This window comes from Lemur catta, chromosome 24, assembly GCF_020740605.2.
Source record: "Lemur catta isolate mLemCat1 chromosome 24, mLemCat1.pri, whole genome shotgun sequence".
NCBI classification, from domain to species: Eukaryota; Metazoa; Chordata; class Mammalia; order Primates; family Lemuridae; genus Lemur; species Lemur catta.
The window spans coordinates 3,229,085-3,248,020 of record NC_059151.1 but is presented as its reverse complement, the minus strand read 5'-3'; the positions used below and the strand labels follow the sequence as shown (position 1 = coordinate 3,248,020).

The 18,936-nt window shown below is 36.9% G+C and overlaps 1 protein-coding gene across 1 annotated transcript in view; it reads left to right on the top strand.

Annotated features, from left to right (window-relative positions):
• WDFY3 (WD repeat and FYVE domain containing 3) overlaps nucleotides 1-18,936 on the top strand; it is a 219,804-nt gene that overhangs the window by 137,419 nt on the left and 63,449 nt on the right. Inside the window, exons 24-33 of the mRNA XM_045536707.1 lie at nucleotides 1,481-1,592; nucleotides 3,366-3,556; nucleotides 4,728-4,880; nucleotides 6,609-6,682; nucleotides 6,762-6,923; nucleotides 8,339-8,433; nucleotides 13,048-13,168; nucleotides 13,391-13,608; nucleotides 16,479-16,714; nucleotides 17,886-18,020. Of these exons, the coding sequence (XP_045392663.1) occupies nucleotides 1,481-1,592; nucleotides 3,366-3,556; nucleotides 4,728-4,880; nucleotides 6,609-6,682; nucleotides 6,762-6,923; nucleotides 8,339-8,433; nucleotides 13,048-13,168; nucleotides 13,391-13,608; nucleotides 16,479-16,714; nucleotides 17,886-18,020 (1,497 nt within the window). The remainder of the gene's footprint in view (nucleotides 1-1,480; nucleotides 1,593-3,365; nucleotides 3,557-4,727; nucleotides 4,881-6,608; nucleotides 6,683-6,761; nucleotides 6,924-8,338; nucleotides 8,434-13,047; nucleotides 13,169-13,390; nucleotides 13,609-16,478; nucleotides 16,715-17,885; nucleotides 18,021-18,936) is intronic.

Below are 18,936 nucleotides of genomic sequence, written 5' to 3'. Positions count from 1 at the left end.
GATTCACAGGCAACTGTTGAGACACGGCTCTCACTGAGACTGGAGGCATCGTGGGGTTCCAGACACAGGTGGGAAATGTTGTAACTTCCACTTTAACCAGGATCACTGTGACTTCCCCTGTGGAGAAGAGGTGGAAGAGAAACAAAGGTAGAAGCAGGGAGACCAGTTATGAGGCCAGTGCAGTAAATAATTCTCATGAGAGATTTTGGTGGCCGTAACTGGGATGATAGCAGTGGTAGTGGTAAGAAGTGATCAGATTTGAGGTATATTTGAAGGTAGAGCTAACAGTTTTTCGTGGTGGAATGTGGATGGGTGTGGAATGTGAGAAAGTCAAGGATAAGTCCAAGGTTTTATTCTTAAACGATAAGGAAAATGGCATCACCTTTTCTGATTTTGAGAAAACTACAAAATTAATAGATTTGGGGGGAATGTCGAGAATTGTGTTTTAGAAAAGTTTGACACAATGTTGTATTAGATATCTTAGTAGAGACATCAACACCATTGGAAATATGAACCTGGACTTCAGGGGAGGAGTTTGAGTTCCCTGGATGTTCACACGTAGTGTTTAAAGCCATGAGACTCTGTGTTTTCACCAAAGCGTAGACGTAGATGTCGAAAAGGAAGCTTTGAGTACTGAAATCTGGGCCGTGCCAGTGTTGTGGATTTGGGGAGAAAAAGAAAAACCAGAAGAGAAGACAAAAGTAATAGTCTGGGAGAAAGGAGAAAAGCCAGGAGGGTCTGGTGTTGTGAAAATCATTGTGGCAAGTGTGTTAAGCCATCAAATAGGATGAGGAGGGAGGACTGACCACGGGGTTTAGCGACATAGAAATTCATCATTGAGCTTGAAAAGCTGTTTTGGCTGCTATCGGAGGCAAAGCCTAAGGAGAAGGAAATCAAAAGAGACTGGGAGCAGTATTGACAACTTTTGTGCAGAGTTTGTGTGTTTGTGTGTGTATGTGTGTGTGTTCATTCCCTAAGGAACAAATACCTAAATTAAATGTTACGTGAATAATAGAATTCAAGCGCTAGGATTACATTTGCTTTGAAAATAGATCCGTGTGTATGTACAGAATTTAACATTCCTTTACGTAGGCATGTTTTACCTATTGAACTCTTGAATAATTTTGTGACAGGTTTACTCAGATATGGAGTAAAGCTAATGTTCACTGATCAGGAACTCTGGGGGCCGTGAATGGTGACAGCCTTTAAAACACAACAGGATCCCATTCAGAGAGACCCCTGAAGCTGTATCCCAAGACGTCCTTGCCATCTGTGTCCCAGTAGATTGTATTTAACTTACTTTCTATGAGTTTCCACACTTTGGAAGTGTTTGTCCATTTTTAAAAATGATTGCTCTTTTTTCAACATTCTGATAAGGGAGGAGAGGAAGACGATGTTACCAGTGATATGTTTGGTGTCTTTTCCAGTCACAGCGAGAGACTATTCTGTAGTTACATTGTTTCCCTTTCCTATTCTCCAGTTAGGCATTTCCTCCCACGAGAATGCCACTCCCGTGAAGCTGATACACAATTCAGCGGGACACCTCAACGGGCCCGCCCGCACAGTTGGGGCCGCGCTGATTGGATACTTGGGTGAGTCAGATTGTTGTTGTTGTCCCAGACGTCTTTGTTTGCCTGCAGGTTTGCGTCCACTTTGCTTACTTGAGGGGTAGTTTTTAAGTTCGTATTTTATAGCACTGACCTGTAGTGTTCTTGCAATATTTAGAGATTAATATCACAATCTCAAATTCCAGTCAACTTTAAATTTCATAACCTTTCATAAAATCCCGCTATTTTCCTTTTGTCAGCACTGATGAGTACTAACTACATACTTCTATGTAATTTTTAGGTAGACTTCCAGCTACATTTAAAGACAGGTGTTAAAATTCAGAATTATTGTTGATTGTTTCGTGGTTCGGTAGAGCAGTGGTCTTGCTCATGAGAGCTTCTATTAATAGAAATGAGCTATAAATAAAAGCTTTGGAGTATAAACACTGTGAATCTGAGGTACGATGATGCCAGGGTGACAGAGCGAGACTGTCTCCAAAAAAAAAGGAATTTAGAGCCGATAGACATTCTGTGGGGCCTTGTACATAACATCTACTTTAAAAGAGTTGATATTTTTGATTGGATGATGTCTCAAGATTCTATCCAATCAGGCCATCCAAAAATTTCAGATCTAGCGATTATGCCTTTTAATATATAAATCAGTAGGTAATATTGAGTCCTTTTTAGATTAACAAAAAATGTTGTGCTGGTCCAAATCCTACATGTTTATCAGCCCTTGGCAATTTTGATTGTCCCAGTGATGCGCACACATCTTTGTTTTTCTTTTTTTGATACTATTGCATTAATACAGCAGTTTTCTTTAAAGCACATAATGGTTTTCTTTTCAACAAATACTTACTGAGTGCTGCTTTGTGTCCTCTTCACAAGCACAGCAGCACTGTGGCACGGTGGAAAGAGCAGGGAATGAAAAGTCCAAAGATTTAGGTTGTAGCCCTGAGCTGTCACTGTGTGACATCCTGCCAGACATTTGAGCTCCGTGAACTTCAGTTTTCTTATCTATAAACTGATACTACTGGCCCTAATCACCTTAGAGGGTAGTTTTCAAGGCCCAGTGCCATAACATATGAAAGTTCTCTGAGTACTGCAATGCGCATAAAAATATAAAATGCAGGTTAATTTATTTTTTAAAATCTCAGTCCTGATCACTGGGCAAGTGACATTCAAACAATCCGTTCAAAAAATGTTAGGAATGTAGATGTGTTGTTTTGTTTTGTTTTTAATTGCCTGACACAGTTAGTTCCAAGACGATATTTCCACAAAGCTATGCTCTCCTGGGGCCACTGCTGTGCTGTTACTCAGATTATTTCACTAGTAGCAGCTTTGGGTAATATGCAGTCCTATGCTTTCCTTGGCTTATCCGTGCAAAATACTTCATCCCTGCCAGGGTGGCCTCTCCAACGCCTCCCCCACTTCACAGAATTAGGGGGATTCTGTTGTCCCCAAGTTTATTCCCCAACAGAAGCTACCAAGGTGCTCACACTTTGCTCAGAATACGTTCCCCAAACCTCTGCACCGTGAGCACCGCCCCCAGCTGGCCCTAAAGCCCAGATCCTCTCTGCTCCCTCCTCCGTTCCCAGACTCTTCCCTGAGAGTAGCTACATGCGTATGTATCGCCTTCGCCCACATTCTACCTTTAATTTTTTTTTTTTTTTGGTCTTTTTCAGAATTTGCATTTTAGGGCAGAATATCTTTTAAAAATAAGATCTATAATTGATTAAAAACTTCTTAAGATGATCTGTTCAGTTCTTGTCCACGTGGGGAATTCATTTTAATTATTTTTCACTATCTTTTAATCAGGAGTAAGAACATTTGTCCCTAAGCCTGTTGCCACTACTTTGCAGTACATTGGTGGAGCTGCGGCCATCCTGGGCCTGGTGGCCATGGCCTCTGACGTGGAGGGGCTGTACGCAGCCGTCAAGGCGCTTGTCTGTGTGGCCAAGAGCAACCCACTAGCCAGCAAAGAGATGGAAAGGATCAAGGGCTACCAGGTGTGTGACCGTAGAGCTCTGCCGTCACTTCACTTCGCACCAAAAAAATACTCTAATTTTCATCGTCATTCACGTTGTTTCACACTCTGGAAGAATCATATCGTCCAAATAAACTTAAAAGAGCCAGTGTTTTTTATTAAAATTAACATGTGTCAAATGAGAATATGCATTATTTTCTTTAATTTATTCTTTATCTCGGGTCTTACTAAACCCTTGAATTAGGCTACATTGTTTTGACATTGCTTTGATACATTTGTGTATATTTGCAGAACAATGATTTGCTTGTTTGGACGTTGTTTTTGTCTGTGGAAATGGGAATGAAATGAAAGAGAGTCCTGTTACCCTCTCCTCGAGATCTTGCTGGATCAGTGATAGAGCCAGGGCTTTTCCCACTTTCCTTGTCTCTCCGCTTTGTCATCTTTTACCTCCCTTACTCAGAAGATGTGGAGGCCACTACGTAATAAACAGGGCATCGCTATTCCTGTGAACTCACGTGGAATTAAAAATATACAGTGTTCATGTATCTGCAGTGTGTACCAGATTTAGGCAGAAAGTTATTTGTAAGAAGAGAAACAAATATTTGAAACAAGATTAAATTCTTCTGTCATAGATGAAGTACAAATACCTTTTACAACTTTAGCCATTAGTTGTTGGTAGTGAATATACTGTTTACTGTGTTGTACAGATATAATTACACTACTTTCATAAGTGTTCTAGAAAAATTTCAAAATTATTATTTGTAGCATTGTTCATCATAAAAAATAAGAACAACCTAAATGTACCAACAATATGAGAGTGACTAATTATACTGAAAACATGCCTTAGTGTATTATTCAGCCCTTTAAAATTGTAATTATGCCGACTGTTTTGCAAAAGAAAAAATCCTTTTATAGGGAGAAGAAATACAAAATTATATGCACGTGATGGTAACGACTATTTAAATTACGGGTTTATGTAAAAGTAGATATTTTAATAATAGAGTGATAGGATCGCTTTGTTTATCAGATTTTCTCTAGTGTCATATTGTCATGATAGAAATTGAGAAATCATATTGGAAATCTCAGAAATTGTTCTCCATAGGATTCTCCAGTGTGTGTGTGTGTGTGTGTGTGTGTGTGTGAGAGATACATGTGATGATTGATCAACAGGTGTTGGTGTCACTGTCTTGCAGTTGCTGGCCATGCTGCTCAAGAAGAAACGCTCCCTTCTCAACAGCCACATCCTGCATCTGACCTTCTCTCTAGTGGGAACAGTTGACAGCGGACACGAGACCTCCATTATTCCAAATTCAACCGCTTTTCAGGACCTTCTCTGTGATTTTGAAGTACGTCATAAAAACACTAACTGGTAGCAGATAACCAGTGAGCCCATTTCTTCTGTGCAGTTATAAACTGTTTTATCTCTGAGATGTGTTTAAAGTTCTATAATTTTCTGATCATGTTAATATCATTTAGCAAAATATAAAAAAGTAGAGCAGTGGGTATGGTTCCTTCTCTGCCTGATATTCCATTTTATAAATGTTTTCCAAGGGAAATGGTGCAATGCATGTCTCTAACTAGCTAATCCGCTGCTGCCAGCGGCATGATAAGGGGGCAAACGTAGTTTCATCAAACAATTCTGGTAGAAACTTTTCTTTAATAAATGGGAATCTACACCTGTAATTTTGGTTACTAGCAGCTACGTAGTAAAATAGCGTTCATTTTACCAAAATCACAAGATTTTCATGTCTACTGTATTGTTGCCATAGCAGCTTCCACCCTGTCCTCTCAAGGCACCATGTAACCACTCATGTCCTGTCTCCACTTAGCTTCTGGTCCACAGTGCTTGGCATAGTCCCCACTGTCTCTGCACACTAAACTCATGGAATATGTCCCTGTCAAACTGTACGGTCTCTAGGCTTTGTGACTGCAGAGATCATCCCTATCTCATTTGCCTCTGTGTCCCTGCCGCCCAGCGTAGTGCCTGGCACTGTGTTTGCTAACGGTGATATCTAGGCCCCGACTCTTGTTCCTCGTGACTACTGTAAGTTCCCTCCCAGAATCAATGGCCTTATTGCTTTACTAAAACTGCATTTTCAAAGCTCATGAACAGCCTCCTTCTAAATATAAATTTATGGCTTATACTCGGTTCTCAGTATCCACAGCTCTCAGTAGCATTTGATACAGTTTGTTTTCCTCTTTCAACTTACACTCTTCTTGCTAACCTTTAGGAATCGCTCAAATGATACGTAAAATAATGAACACTCTGTAGGCGGAAGATTATAGAGAAAGTAGTACGAAAGACTACTTTTTCTTCCTTTCTGAAGGATATTTTTGCATGGAATAGAATTCTAGTTGACTGTTTTTATTCCTTTCACATTTTGAAGATGTCAGTCATTCAGTTGTCCTCTTCATGTTTCTTCTGCTTAGGTTTATTGATCTGTAAGTTTGTCATTTTCATCAAATTTGAAATTTTTTAGCCATTATTTTTTAAACTATATTTCCTGCTCCTGCCTCCCTTTTCTAGACACCAGTTACACATATCTTAGGTTGCTTAATACCGTCTCACAAATTATTCATACACGAAATCTGGTCATTTCTTTTTAGTATTTTTTTCTTATGGTTCATTTTGAATAGTTTCTATTGTTGAGTCTTCAAGTCTACTGAATCGTTTTTCTGCAGTTTCTAGCCTGGTATTAGTAGTACCATCCGGTAAATTTTTCATTTTAGATATTTTATTTTTCATGTCTAGTAGTTTGCTTTGGGGCTTTGGTTATCTTTGGTTATCTTCCATTTCATTTCTCATCATTTTCATGTTTTCCATTATATTCTTCAGTATATGGGGCATATTTAGGACAGCTTTTTAATCACGGGTTAATTCCATCATCTCTGTCATTTTTTGGCTGTTTATTTGCCCTATTTTTTAATTCCCCCCCGCTGCATATGAGCAGTTTTACAGGGCTTTACAAAATAATTATAAGTGATATAAGTTACGTGTGCTGTATTTGTGTTTGTTGGATAGGCATTGATATTTTCTAACCTGAAATATACCACTATTCTTTATTTTATTCTAGGTCTGGCTCCATGCACCGTATGAACTGCATCTTTCCTTATTTGAACACTTTATCGAACTGCTCACAGAGTCCAGGTATTAGTTAACACCCTTGTAGTTGTTCAGTTACAGAAAAGGTGATAGTACAGTGTGTAAAATCTTCTTTCTGTTACAGTGAAGCTTCAAAGAACGCCAAATTAATGAGGGAATTCCAGTTAATCCCAAAGCTGCTGCTGACTCTTCGAGACATGTCTTTGTCCCAGCCGACTATCGCTGCCATTAGCAACGTGCTGAGCTTCCTACTACAAGGTTTCCCCAACAGCAATGACCTGCTCAGGTAGCGAAACCTTCTGTATTTGTCTCGTTGTTAAGTAAAGGTACCAATGAGATTACAATGAATGTGATTGGTTCCTATTCCTGTAACATCTGTAATGTTAATACTACTCAGGATACTTGTGAGGCCTGGAAAACATACATATCTTAGTATCTTACCTTTATGGAGCAAGGCCAATCGTTGCCACCAGTGAGTAATAGCATTTTGGTGAGAAAAGATAAAGGAGTTAGCCCAGTGAGATTGATTGGCCTGGACATAAAAGCGTTCCGTATAGGAATTCCTCATCTCTCTTCTCCAAGCCCTGCTAATTCATAAGTGTGTGTGTACTAGCAAGTACACACACACACACACACACACACACACACACACACACACACACACACACACACACACCCCTAGAGCGGACATGCTGTCTTTTTTCTGTTTGGTCTCCATCACTCAAACATAATATGATATTTTATTGTTGCATGTTCAAAGTTTTTATATAATGTGAGTAATATTTTGCCGACAATGTGAAATGTGGTTTAAGGCATATTTATGGAGAGTCTGAGAAATGTCCTTGTGTTCACATGACAATCCCCAGTTTGGAAGATTATGGGTATCATGGAAGGAAAACAAGAAAAACAAACTACCCCAATCAAAGTATTTTCCAAGTAGAGAATTGCTTAAACTGGATTTGATCACTCCTTTTCACGTGATCTCTCAGGCATCTCAGATGAAATCATACCCATTTATTTGATCATCCTCCTGGGACTAATATCTAATCTGTGTGTTTGCAGATCACTCACTTTTATATTCATTTACCTTGAAAATATGTTTTTTTAACTCAGTGACAGATTTAAAATTGGAGCTGAAGAATTATTTTGGAGAATTATAACTATCATTATCAACAATGCTTATTTAAAACTTATCCTAACATTATAATGATCACTTCACTAAAACCTATCAAAGTTTTTAATTTTTTCCTTACTTTAAAATGAAGAAGCGAGCACCTACAGAAGTTAAACTACATGTCCCAGGTTATAGGATTACAAAGTAATAGAGCCAGGATTTTACTCTTATCTGTAAACCCAAGTTCTTAACCACTAGGTTACAGTGGATCCAAGCAGATAATATTAGGACATTTTAATTTGGATCATGCAGTTTGGTTTTTGAAACAGTTTGGGTGTTAGTACATTAAAGAATTCATATTTCTGGTAAACTGTATTTTCCCTATATTTTAAAAACACTGTTGTATATAATGATACTTGGGATAGCCCGACAGAAAGCAAACCAAATATAATCACCTAAAGATCCATAAAAGATTAGTTAAAATAAGCACGATTTTTTTTCCTTTGTATTTTGCTGTTTTGTACTTTATTGTTTGTTTTGGGGAGGAGAAAAATAAAATCCATAACATTTTTTTCCTTTATTTAAAGGTTTGGCCAGTTTATTTCTTCTACTTTGCCAACCTTTGCAGTTTGTGAGAAATTTGTAGTTATGGAAATAAATAATGAAGAGAAGCTTGACACTGGTGAGTTGATTCTGGAGTTCGGAGAAGTTAGTGGTCAGCTAATTACTATGCCCCTTTTTCTTCTGGCACTAATGAGACCTGAATTATATGTCATAATATTATATTACTTTTCTCCTTGTGGTGTTACACACATGTATTTGTCTTATATCAGGGCTATACAATATACAGAAGTACAGTGTTGGCTATAAAATTTAATAGGGTGTAAATTTTACTTTGAACATAAAATCTTTCCTTTTTCTACAGTATTCTTAATACATATTTTTCCTCCGTTTATACTCACATATTTTCCCAGTTGCATTTTCTAGAACAGGAGAGTTGCTTGGAAAGCATGACCTTCTAGATGGACCTCTGGAATTAAATTCACAGAATCTGACATTTGTTCAGCATGATTTACCTTATTACCATGTTACATTATTCCAAAATCATATCACATAAATGATTTCCTTTAAACTCTCACAACCCTTTCCTCCTGGGGGGTCAAGAAGAAATACTACTGTAGTAAGGATCACTGCCTCCCAAAGGAGTTCTTCTCCACGTTGGCAGTCCTTCCTGAGCAAGAAGTGGTGTAATCACAGTTTTCAAAGGAGAGATGGAGGGATTTGAGCGACTTGCTACAGATCACAGTATGTTAGTGACAGAGTCGGGACGGGCACATCAGGGCCCTGACCATTACCTACTGCCAGTTCACGTGGGGCACTGTTGATATTTCTTTGGTGAAGCAAATCAGCAGTGGATGAGAAGAATAAAGATCAGGTCTATGTAAAACACTTATTAAGTGTTCTATATAATCTTGCAACAACCCTATGAAATTGGTACTATTATTCCCATTTTACAAGAGAGGAAACTGTGGCCCGGGAAGATGTAAGTAAAAGAAACATACCCAAGATCATACCACTGACTATACTGGAACATAAGCAGTCCAAACCAACATTCTAAGCTTTCAACTACTATATTATTCTACCATATGCAAAGATGATTTCTAAGTTTTGATTTAATACAAGCTGAGTAATCATGAATTAGAAAGTGAAAATAAAGATCGTTGGAAATACATGCGTAACACATTTTTTTCAAGTATAAAAATATAGTAAAAATATTTCTCTAATCTTCATATTTCCTTGCTGTCTGTGAAATTCAGTAACCACAGTGGTATTGTAAAGTTTTTTTAATATATAGAGCACTGTAGCAGGGATGTGTAAATTCGTATTTTTTTTCTCTTGATCTGCCAAGTTGATTAGACTGCTATTCTCATGATCACTTTATTACCATTTGAAATAATAAAGTCAGAAGCACAGTTGCTATTTTTGTTAGTGTATAACATTTATTATTTATTTGATGTGGACTAGAGACCGTACTGAGTTTGACATACTGTCTCAAAAAATTAAAACAATGATTTTTTTCTTACAAGTAATATTCACAGTATTCCGGATATATGCCTACCAAAAACATGGCTTGAGTAATGCCAAACAGTGATGTGCTAACCAAGGCAAAATAATGTACAGTGAGTAGCATAAGAGGGTGATACAGTGTGAAATAAAATAATAGTTTGGGAATCAGTTAACCCGAAGATTTCTTACAGAGTTCATTGTTTTAAAATGTATTTGAAAATTAGGGAGGCATAACTGGCAGTGAGAAAAGAAGATAGAAATTAAGGAGAATTTTTCATCTCTGTGTAGATTGACACTTATTGTGGAAAAATTAAAAGGAAGCAGTTCTCAGAGAAATTTAGGTTGTATGGTATGCTTTTGATCAGGCAATTTGCAAATTACCCATCTATTCCTCTTAGAAGAGGAAGGGATCTTGAGTTCCCCTTGGTATCATGGAGCTTGCATAGTGGTTAAGGCACTAAATTAACATTTTAAAAGACTGTTTAAAGGTAATAATAATCTGTTGCCCAAACAAGTAAAAGTATTAACCATGGTAAAGTGTAGCCTGAGCCTCATTTCTAGAACAAGGGAAAGTGTAGGCATGCCTTAGAGCTGTCGCGAGTTCAGTTCCAGAACAGCGCAATAAAGCAAGGCACGTGAATTTTTTTTATTTCCCAGTGCATATAGAAGTTATATGTACACTATGCTGTAGTCTGTTAAGTGTGCAGTAGCATTATATCTTTTAAAAAACCAATGTATAAACCTTAATTTAAAAATCCTTCTGCTGAAGAATGCTAACAATCATCTGAGCATTCAGCGCGTTATAATCTTTTTGCTGGTGGACGGTCTTACCTTGATGTTGATGGCAGCTGACTGAGCCAGGGTGGTGGCTATCATGAGATTGCAGCAATTCAGTTACATCTTTAGGCTTCACTTCTGATTCTAGTTCTCTTGCTGTTTCTACCAAATCTGCATTTCCTCCACTGAAGTCTTAAACCTCTCAAAGCCATCCATGGGGGTTCGAATCGACTTGTTCTAAACTTGTATTAATGTTTATTTTGACCACTTCCCATGAATCATGAGTGTTCTTATGTAGAATGGTGAATGCTTTCCAAAAGGATTTCAGTTTACTTTGCCCAGATCCATCGGAGGAATCAGTAACTACGGCAGCTATAGCCTTATGAAATGTATTTCTTGAATGATAAGACTTGAAACTTAAAATTACTCCTTGATTCATGGGCTGCAGAATGTTTGTTGTGGTAAAAGACATGAAAATAACATTAATCTTGTACATCTCCATCTACATCTTAGATAACCAGTTGCATTGTTGATGGGCAGTAATATTTTGAAAGGAATCTTTTTTCCTGAGCAGTAGGTGGCCATAGTGGGCTTAAAATATTCAGTAAACCATGCTGTACACAGATGAGCTATCATCCAGACTTTATTGTTCCTTTTCTAGAGCACAGGTAGAGTAGATTTAGCATAATTTTTAAGGACCCTCGGATTTTCCAAATGATAAATGAGCATTGGCTTAAAGTCATCAGCTGCATTAGCCCCTCATAGGAAAGTCAGCCTGCCCTTTGAAGCTTTGAAGCCAGGTATTGACTAGTCCTCTGTAGCTGTGAAACTCCTAGATGGCATCTTCTTCCAATAAAAGCCTGTTTCATCTGCATTGAAAATCTGTTGTTTTTCTGCAGCCATCCTCATCATTGATCTTAGCTAGATCTTCCGGATAACTTGCTGCAGCTTCTCCAGCAGCAGTTGCTGTTTCTGCTTATACTTACGGAGAATTCTTTCCTTAAGCCTTATGAACCAACTTCTGCTAGCTTCCATCTTTTCTTCTGCAGCTTCCTCACCTCTCTCAGCTTTTACAGAATGGAAGAGAGAGTTGGGGACTTGCTCTGAACTGGGCTTTGGCTTAAGGGAATGTTGAGGCTGATTGGATATTCTGTCCAGACCACTAAAACTGTTTCATTTTCTTATGATTCATGTTGTCACTGGTATAGCACTTTTACTTTCCTTCAAGAACGTTCCCTTTGCATTCTCGGCTCGGCTAAATGTTTAGCATAAGAGGCCTAGCTCTCTGCACCTGTCTCAGCTTTCAAGATGCCTTCCTGACTAAGCTTTGTTATTTCCAGGTTTTGATTTAAAGTGAGAGATGTGCAACTCTTGCTTTCACTTGAACATTTAGAGGCCGCTGTAGGGTTATTAACTGGCCTAATTTCGATATTGTGTCTCAGGGAATAGGGAGGCCCGAAGAGAGGGAGAGCGATGGGGGCACTGGGTGGTCCTTGGAGCAGTCAGGCCACACTCGACATTGATCAGTTAAGTTCACTGTCTTACATGGGTACGGTTCATGGCACTCTAAGCAATTAAATGCTAACACCGAGGATCACTGATCACAGATCACCGTAACAAACATGATAATGGAAAAGTTTGAAATATTGAGAGACTCACCAAAACATGACAGAGACACAAAGTGAGCACATGCAGTTGAAAAAATGGTGCCAGTAGACCTGCTAGACGTACGGTTGCCACTAAACTTCAGTTTATAAAAAACACAGTATCTGCAAAACACGGGAAAGCCGAGTGCACTAAAAGGAGGTGTGGCTCTCTGGGGACTGAGACTCCTTAACCTGTGGCTCTTTCGTAGTGGAGCTGGGCTAGAGCTCTGGGCTGTTGGGGCCCAGCTCCGTGTGCTTCTAGTACCATCCACTGAGAACCACTGCGTTCCTTTCCTCCCTTCCTTTCCCGGTTCCTCCTTTGTGTGCCTTCGCCTCACTTCTGTGCTCTTTCATTCTAACTTTCCTTTACGTATTAAATTTATTGAATAAGTCTATATTGCCTTTTTTCAATTTTTAAATCTTACAGATTTAACTATATCTTTCAAAAAGAAGCTAAACAATTTTGGGAAGGTTGGGGGTCTCTGGTAATTACTATTTTTATTTGTATAGTCCTCATTTGGTGGCTTTCCCTGTTGGGATGGGGATGGAAATGTTAATGCAAAAAAGGGCCCACACTGCCTTTATTGTCACTAGTTTAGGAAATGTCAGATGTAAATGAAGAATTTTGAGGGTTCTAAGAGAAACGATTTCACTGACCCTTTTTCTTGTCCATTTTAGTGGAAAGCACTCCTAAAGAAATGTTTCCTAAAAGATACGTTTTTCAGTGAGGTTTCAAAGAACCATGTTGGATATTTTATTTTTGTTTATCTGCTAGGGGGATTTTAATATATTTATTTTTGTTTTAGGAACTGAAGAGGAATTTGGAGGTCTTGTATCTGCTAATCTTATACTTCTGAGGAATAGACTTCTAGATATCTTGCTAAAACTAATTTATACATCTAAAGAAAAGACAAGCATTAATTTGCAGTAAGTAAAACATTTTTAGAATCGGTTGTACCGGTAGCTGTTACTGCTTTCTTCGTGTTACACAAAAGAAGGACTTGCCACTGACTCTAAACAGTGAAATTTTTAACCCTGAAATTTATACTATTTCAAGAATGAACCCTAGTCTTACTTTTTCGTTTTAATTTGAAATCCTAATCTTTTAAATTAATTTTATTTTTTTTATACCCATCTGTCTTTGAACAGAGCTTGTGAAGAACTGGTCAAGACCCTGGGTTTTGACTGGATCATGATGTTTATGGAGGAACACTTGCATTCCTCCACAGTTACGGCAGCAATGCGGATTCTCGTCGTCCTGCTGAGTAATCAGTCCATTCTCATCAAGTTTAAAGAAGGACTTAGCGGTGGAGGATGGCTTGAACAGACGGATTCCGTCTTAACCAACAAGATTGGAACTGTCTTAGGTATGAGACTTTCACAGTCAGCTGCTTGAAGATAAGCTGTTCTGTTTTGTTTTTAAATGTTACGTAAATGTGTACTCCAATTTATCTGATAATGATTAAGAGTTTTGAATTTTAATTAATGATAACAATGCAAAGCTTAGAAGATTTCAAATTTGTTTTTTTTTAATTACTAGTCAATCTGAAGTCGGGGATAAGATATTACAATTTGAAAATTCAGGGAAGTCCTCAGGATATTTCTGTAGTATAGGTCCCTTTCTATTCTGTAAGTTAATAATTAGCAAATTATTAGTAGAACTGAATTAATGATAATATTTATTTTGTGTGTTTGTGCCAGTTCCTAAACACTTGTCATATAATTAATAACATGTCATTTTCGCAGTACCTCTGTGAGGTGTAAATATCATCATACCCATTTCACAGATTAGAAAGCCAAGGCTTAGGGGTGAAGTCACTTGTCACATATCAAGGAAGTGTCAGAATCTGGATCCATTTCACTTTCAGATCCAAAGGCCATGATTTTAACAGTTACGTTATGTTGCTGCTCAAGGATTTAAGCTCAATCAATGTTTCAGCAAAATTCTTTCATATATATTTTCTCATTTGTCCTTCATGATTCTGGATATAGGTATATATTAATATTTTATAGTATATAAATTTTATAGGAAGTAAATGAAACCTAATGAATATAAATTAAGGATTAATTTCTGTACTTAGAATTTTAAGACTTAACTATATGAGAGTCCTGGACCAGGCAATAACAGTGTCTAAGACTCTGTCTTATGACTATTAGTCTTATGTTTTTGCTGTCCTACATCACTTTAGTAATATTAAAAAGAGGTGTTACCATATCTGACCCACCTGACTTTATGTCTTAGAATTTGTTTGTCCTTCATTGATACCTGCTTGCACTTTGCATGTGCTGCTTTGATTCCAAAAAGGAAATCTAGGCATTCAATTTTAATTTGATTCCATTTAATTTCCCCTGAATATCTATGTGACACATACATATATGTGTGTATATAAACATGTGTCATCTCATTTGATTCTATCTCTGTTTGATCTGATGAGCCACCTAATGTTTTTGACTGTTTAAATGCACATTTATTAGTTTATGAAATTTTTTTTTATAAAAATACCTTTCACATAGCCATAACTTGAATCTAAATTAACATTTAATTGTATATTAAATATTTTTTAAGATTAATTATAGGCGAAAAATAGTATGAAACTTTAAAAAGGAAAATGAGAATGCTAGTATTGGGGTTTTTTTTTAGAACCTGCAGTTGAATAAAAATTTATTTTCCTGTTTAGCGTATAAAATACTACTTTATGTCTTTTGATTATTTTTTATTTTAATTAATTGAGAGAGAAAAGCGAGAAGAGAGATGTCTTACTGTGTTGCCCGGGCTGGATTCAGACTCCTGGGCTCAAGCAGTCCTCTCACTTCAGCCTCCCAAATAGCTGGGATGTCTTGTGATTTTTTAGAGCTCAAAACATTTTTTATTTTCATAATTTCATTTAGAACTTACTATAAACACAAAATCAATTCCATCTTCTAATCTAGCCAGTCTTTCAGAAACGTGGCAATGTCATTAACAAGGGCAAAGGAAGTAGCATAATTTTATAGGCTGTAAAGTAGAGACATCAGGTTTCAAATCTTCCCGTCATACCACTTTGTGAATTTGAACCAAAAAAACCCACATATTTTCTACGGTATAGAAATGATAACAGGAGTTTCTAAAGCACATGTTCGTTGTGATTGAGAAATGGAATGATATATGAAGGAGTTTGGTAAATTGCTATACAATTTTTATTAATTAAAAGAACATGCTATTTAGGAAGAAACCTAGACAGAAATTTTTCTTTTATTATGTAAAATAGTAGTTGCAAATAGGTGCTTTAGTTCATTCTAGAAAAAAAAGTTTAAAAATGTGAATATTTGAAATATAAATTGCTTCAGAATAAAAATTAATCCTTCACCTCTTGGTTGCTATTCACAAAAGTCTTCCATTGAGAATTTGGCTGTGTACTGAGTCTTTTACTAAGTTTGGGGGCGGAAAAAGAAGCAGATGTTTGGAGTATGTCCTGAATTTAGTAATGAAGCAGAAGAAACAGTATTGGTAGAAATACTGATGCTGTTGCCGTATTAATAAGCACTGACCATCTCCTGAAAAAGCTGGGTTTCTGGAAGGGATTCTGAGTGCTCAGCTGAGCCTGTGGGTCGCTGTAGCCACAAAGGGTTTGAATTTGCCATCCCAGTGCCTGGCCGCTTTCCAACAGATTGCAAATCGTGCTGCGAGGGAAGACTGTTTTTGCTTATTCATTTAGTTTTGTCTCTAAATTTGTAGATAACTTAAAGTGAACGAGCTTATCATGGTTTTCAGGACAAATGAAATATATTAACTATAACAAGCATATTTTTAAGTTTCATTTTTTAGCATCCCAAATTTTGGCTGTATTTTACTTTTCACTTTTTTCCTAGGGAGATACAAGCAGGAATGTCAGAGCTCTTCTGAGATTATTCTTCTAATGAGTAGAATTTATGTGCCCTTACGAAGCATTTTCAAAGTCTTGTATCTGATTGTCTCAGCTGTATTTCTTAAACCTGTATCCTAATAGATAAACTTGCTAAAGTCAAACAGCTGGTGAAGTAAAACTTTTGACTGCTAGATTAATTCTGCAATTGAATACTTAATTGCCTGTCTTGATATGAACGTTGTGGGTAGAAATGTTACCCATATTGAACGATCACCTTCTTTGTTGTTGGTAGAAATGTTACCCATATTAAACGATCACCTTCTTTGTTGTTAATGCAGCATGGCTGCCGATGGCTAATTTTGTGCTTATTGTCGCATTTCCTCTTCCCTTAGGGTTCAATGTGGGCAGGAGTGCTGGCGGGAGATCGACCGTTAGGGAGATCAACCGGGATGCATGTCACTTTCCTGGTTTTCCAGTCCTGCAGTCGTTCCTTCCCAAGCACACTAATGTCCCTGCCCTCTATTTCCTCCTCATGGCACTGTTTCTGCAGCAGCCAGTGAGTGAGCTGCCTGAGAACCTGCAGGTCAGTGTGCCTGTCACCAGCTGCCGATGTAAGCAGGGTGGCCAGGTAGGAATGACCTAGTAAGGTGCGAGTGTAATTGTATGTACCAAAGAATCACCATAGAGTAGGGGGTAATCACAGCAAAACCATCACTTCTCTCACATTAAAGTTGGTTTGGGATAGAAAAACATCTAAAAATACCATAGAAAATTTTCTCAAAAAGAAGTCCTTTGTCCTTGTTTGGACTTTTTTCTGTATGATTACTTTGTATGATTATATACGCATAAAGACTTTGGATGCTGTTTGGATGATCTAAAGAATTCTTTTATTATGTGATTTTTATCTAGAAAAATAATTCCATTTCCATAAAATTAAAAATGGAGGGAGTTGTTTGTATACCGTAAATTAATTGAGTGGATATGACAGGATTCTCAGTGTAAATTCTGATTAAAAAAATTTAATCACTTAATGTTAGATAACCATGCACATTAGGAAAATAGTAAGACTTGACTTGTCTTCTGATTGAAGACTGTTAATGTCTGTATATAGCTTATGTTTGTGACACTACAAAGACTTAGGAATTTAACTTTTAAACTCAACTGTGCTTCCATCCTAATGCTAAATGCTATTCAAATCAGCTCTAGTAGTTGACAAAACCTTTTAAGTGAAAACACTGAATCTGTGCACTTACATTAAATCAAATTACAGATTCATGCTTCATAGAGTTTTGTTATATAATTTTTCAAAATACACATGATACCATGAAGTATTATGTAAAACTGCTAGGAATAAATTTCCTCAAATTGATTTTTATTTTGTCAAATCTCATCTTTAGATAATCTAAAATTAAATTAGAACATTGCTGAGAACGGGAAGGAAGTGAATTCAAGGTGCTTTTTAAAAAAGATCCTGTTTAAAATCATCAGTTCTATAATTTCATCTTGTGGTTAATTAACATGTATTTTATTTTCGTTTTCTTTAGAAAAATTAGAAAGCAATGTTTTCTAACGTAAATACCTAAGACAGGATATGATACATAGTATTCAACTTTTTTTATAAGTATGTAAATGAGTTTTAAAATGTAGGATGCAGGAGTACTACTAGGTCTTTATCTCTTTATCATTGCTGACTTTAAAAAAAACTAGTTTCAGAGAAATTTTAGAATATTAGAACTGATGAGGGTCTCTACTGAAAACAGTTAATAGTGGCTAATCTTCAATCACTTTCACCTCTGCAGTTCGATTTGGATTCTATTTGGACATTTATCTTTGGAGTTCCTGCCTCCAGTGGAACTGTGGTCTCTTCTATCCACAATGTGTGTACAGAAGCTGCTTTTTTGTTATTAGGAATGCTTCGCAGCATGCTGAACTCAGTAAGTTTACCGACATGCCGAGACCTGTTGATAGTTCCCCTTGCCTGTGATTTTTTTGTAAATAGAGGAATCCTCCGGTAGCATAGCTCTTTGTTTACGACGTGATCTCTGGAACCTCAAAGTTTGTTTTATCATCTCTAGTGTAAGAACAGACTGTCCAGTTTTTAAGACCAGAGACTCTCAAGCCCTACCTAGTGCAGATCCTTCCTATGGAGCTTCAGACGTGCTAACCTCAGTTGTGTGCCTCAGTTTCCTCACGTGTAAAATGCTGATGATAATAGAATTTATCTCTTAGGGTTTTTGTGACGCTTTAATTAATTAGTGTACACATAAAGCGTTTATAAGAGTGCTTGGTATATAGTAAGTGCTTCAGAAGTATTAACTGGTATTAATATTATTAATGAATAAAGTATATATTACAGTGTACACATATGTAATCAATGTATATGACAGTATATGTTGTTACAATAGTATGTTATTTTAACCTTTAAAGTCACTTGCATTTAGAAGTTAAAATTGTTGACAATGTAAGTTTTACTTTCTTTTGCTTCTGTTTTTCTGTTCTGATTATTTCTGACTTAACGTATTGAAAAAGAGTAAATGACAAAATTTATATTCCTATCTATCTGATGGGAATACTGTGAATACTGGCTTAATTTGTTTACACAATTTAGGCTTACTCTGTGAGAGGAAATGTTAACTTAGACTGCTTGAATTACGCATACCTGACAAATCTAATTTTAGTCAAAACTATTGTTATGTCATCTAAGCGCAGAACATTACCATCAAATGCATGAATTCAGAAAATGCTTTAGGATTCTTGTTTTGTCACACCCATTCTCCTGGAATGTGAAAAAAAAAGTATTCTTATTTTAGTGCCTACTTATAAACAAATATAAAAATCTAACTTATAAAG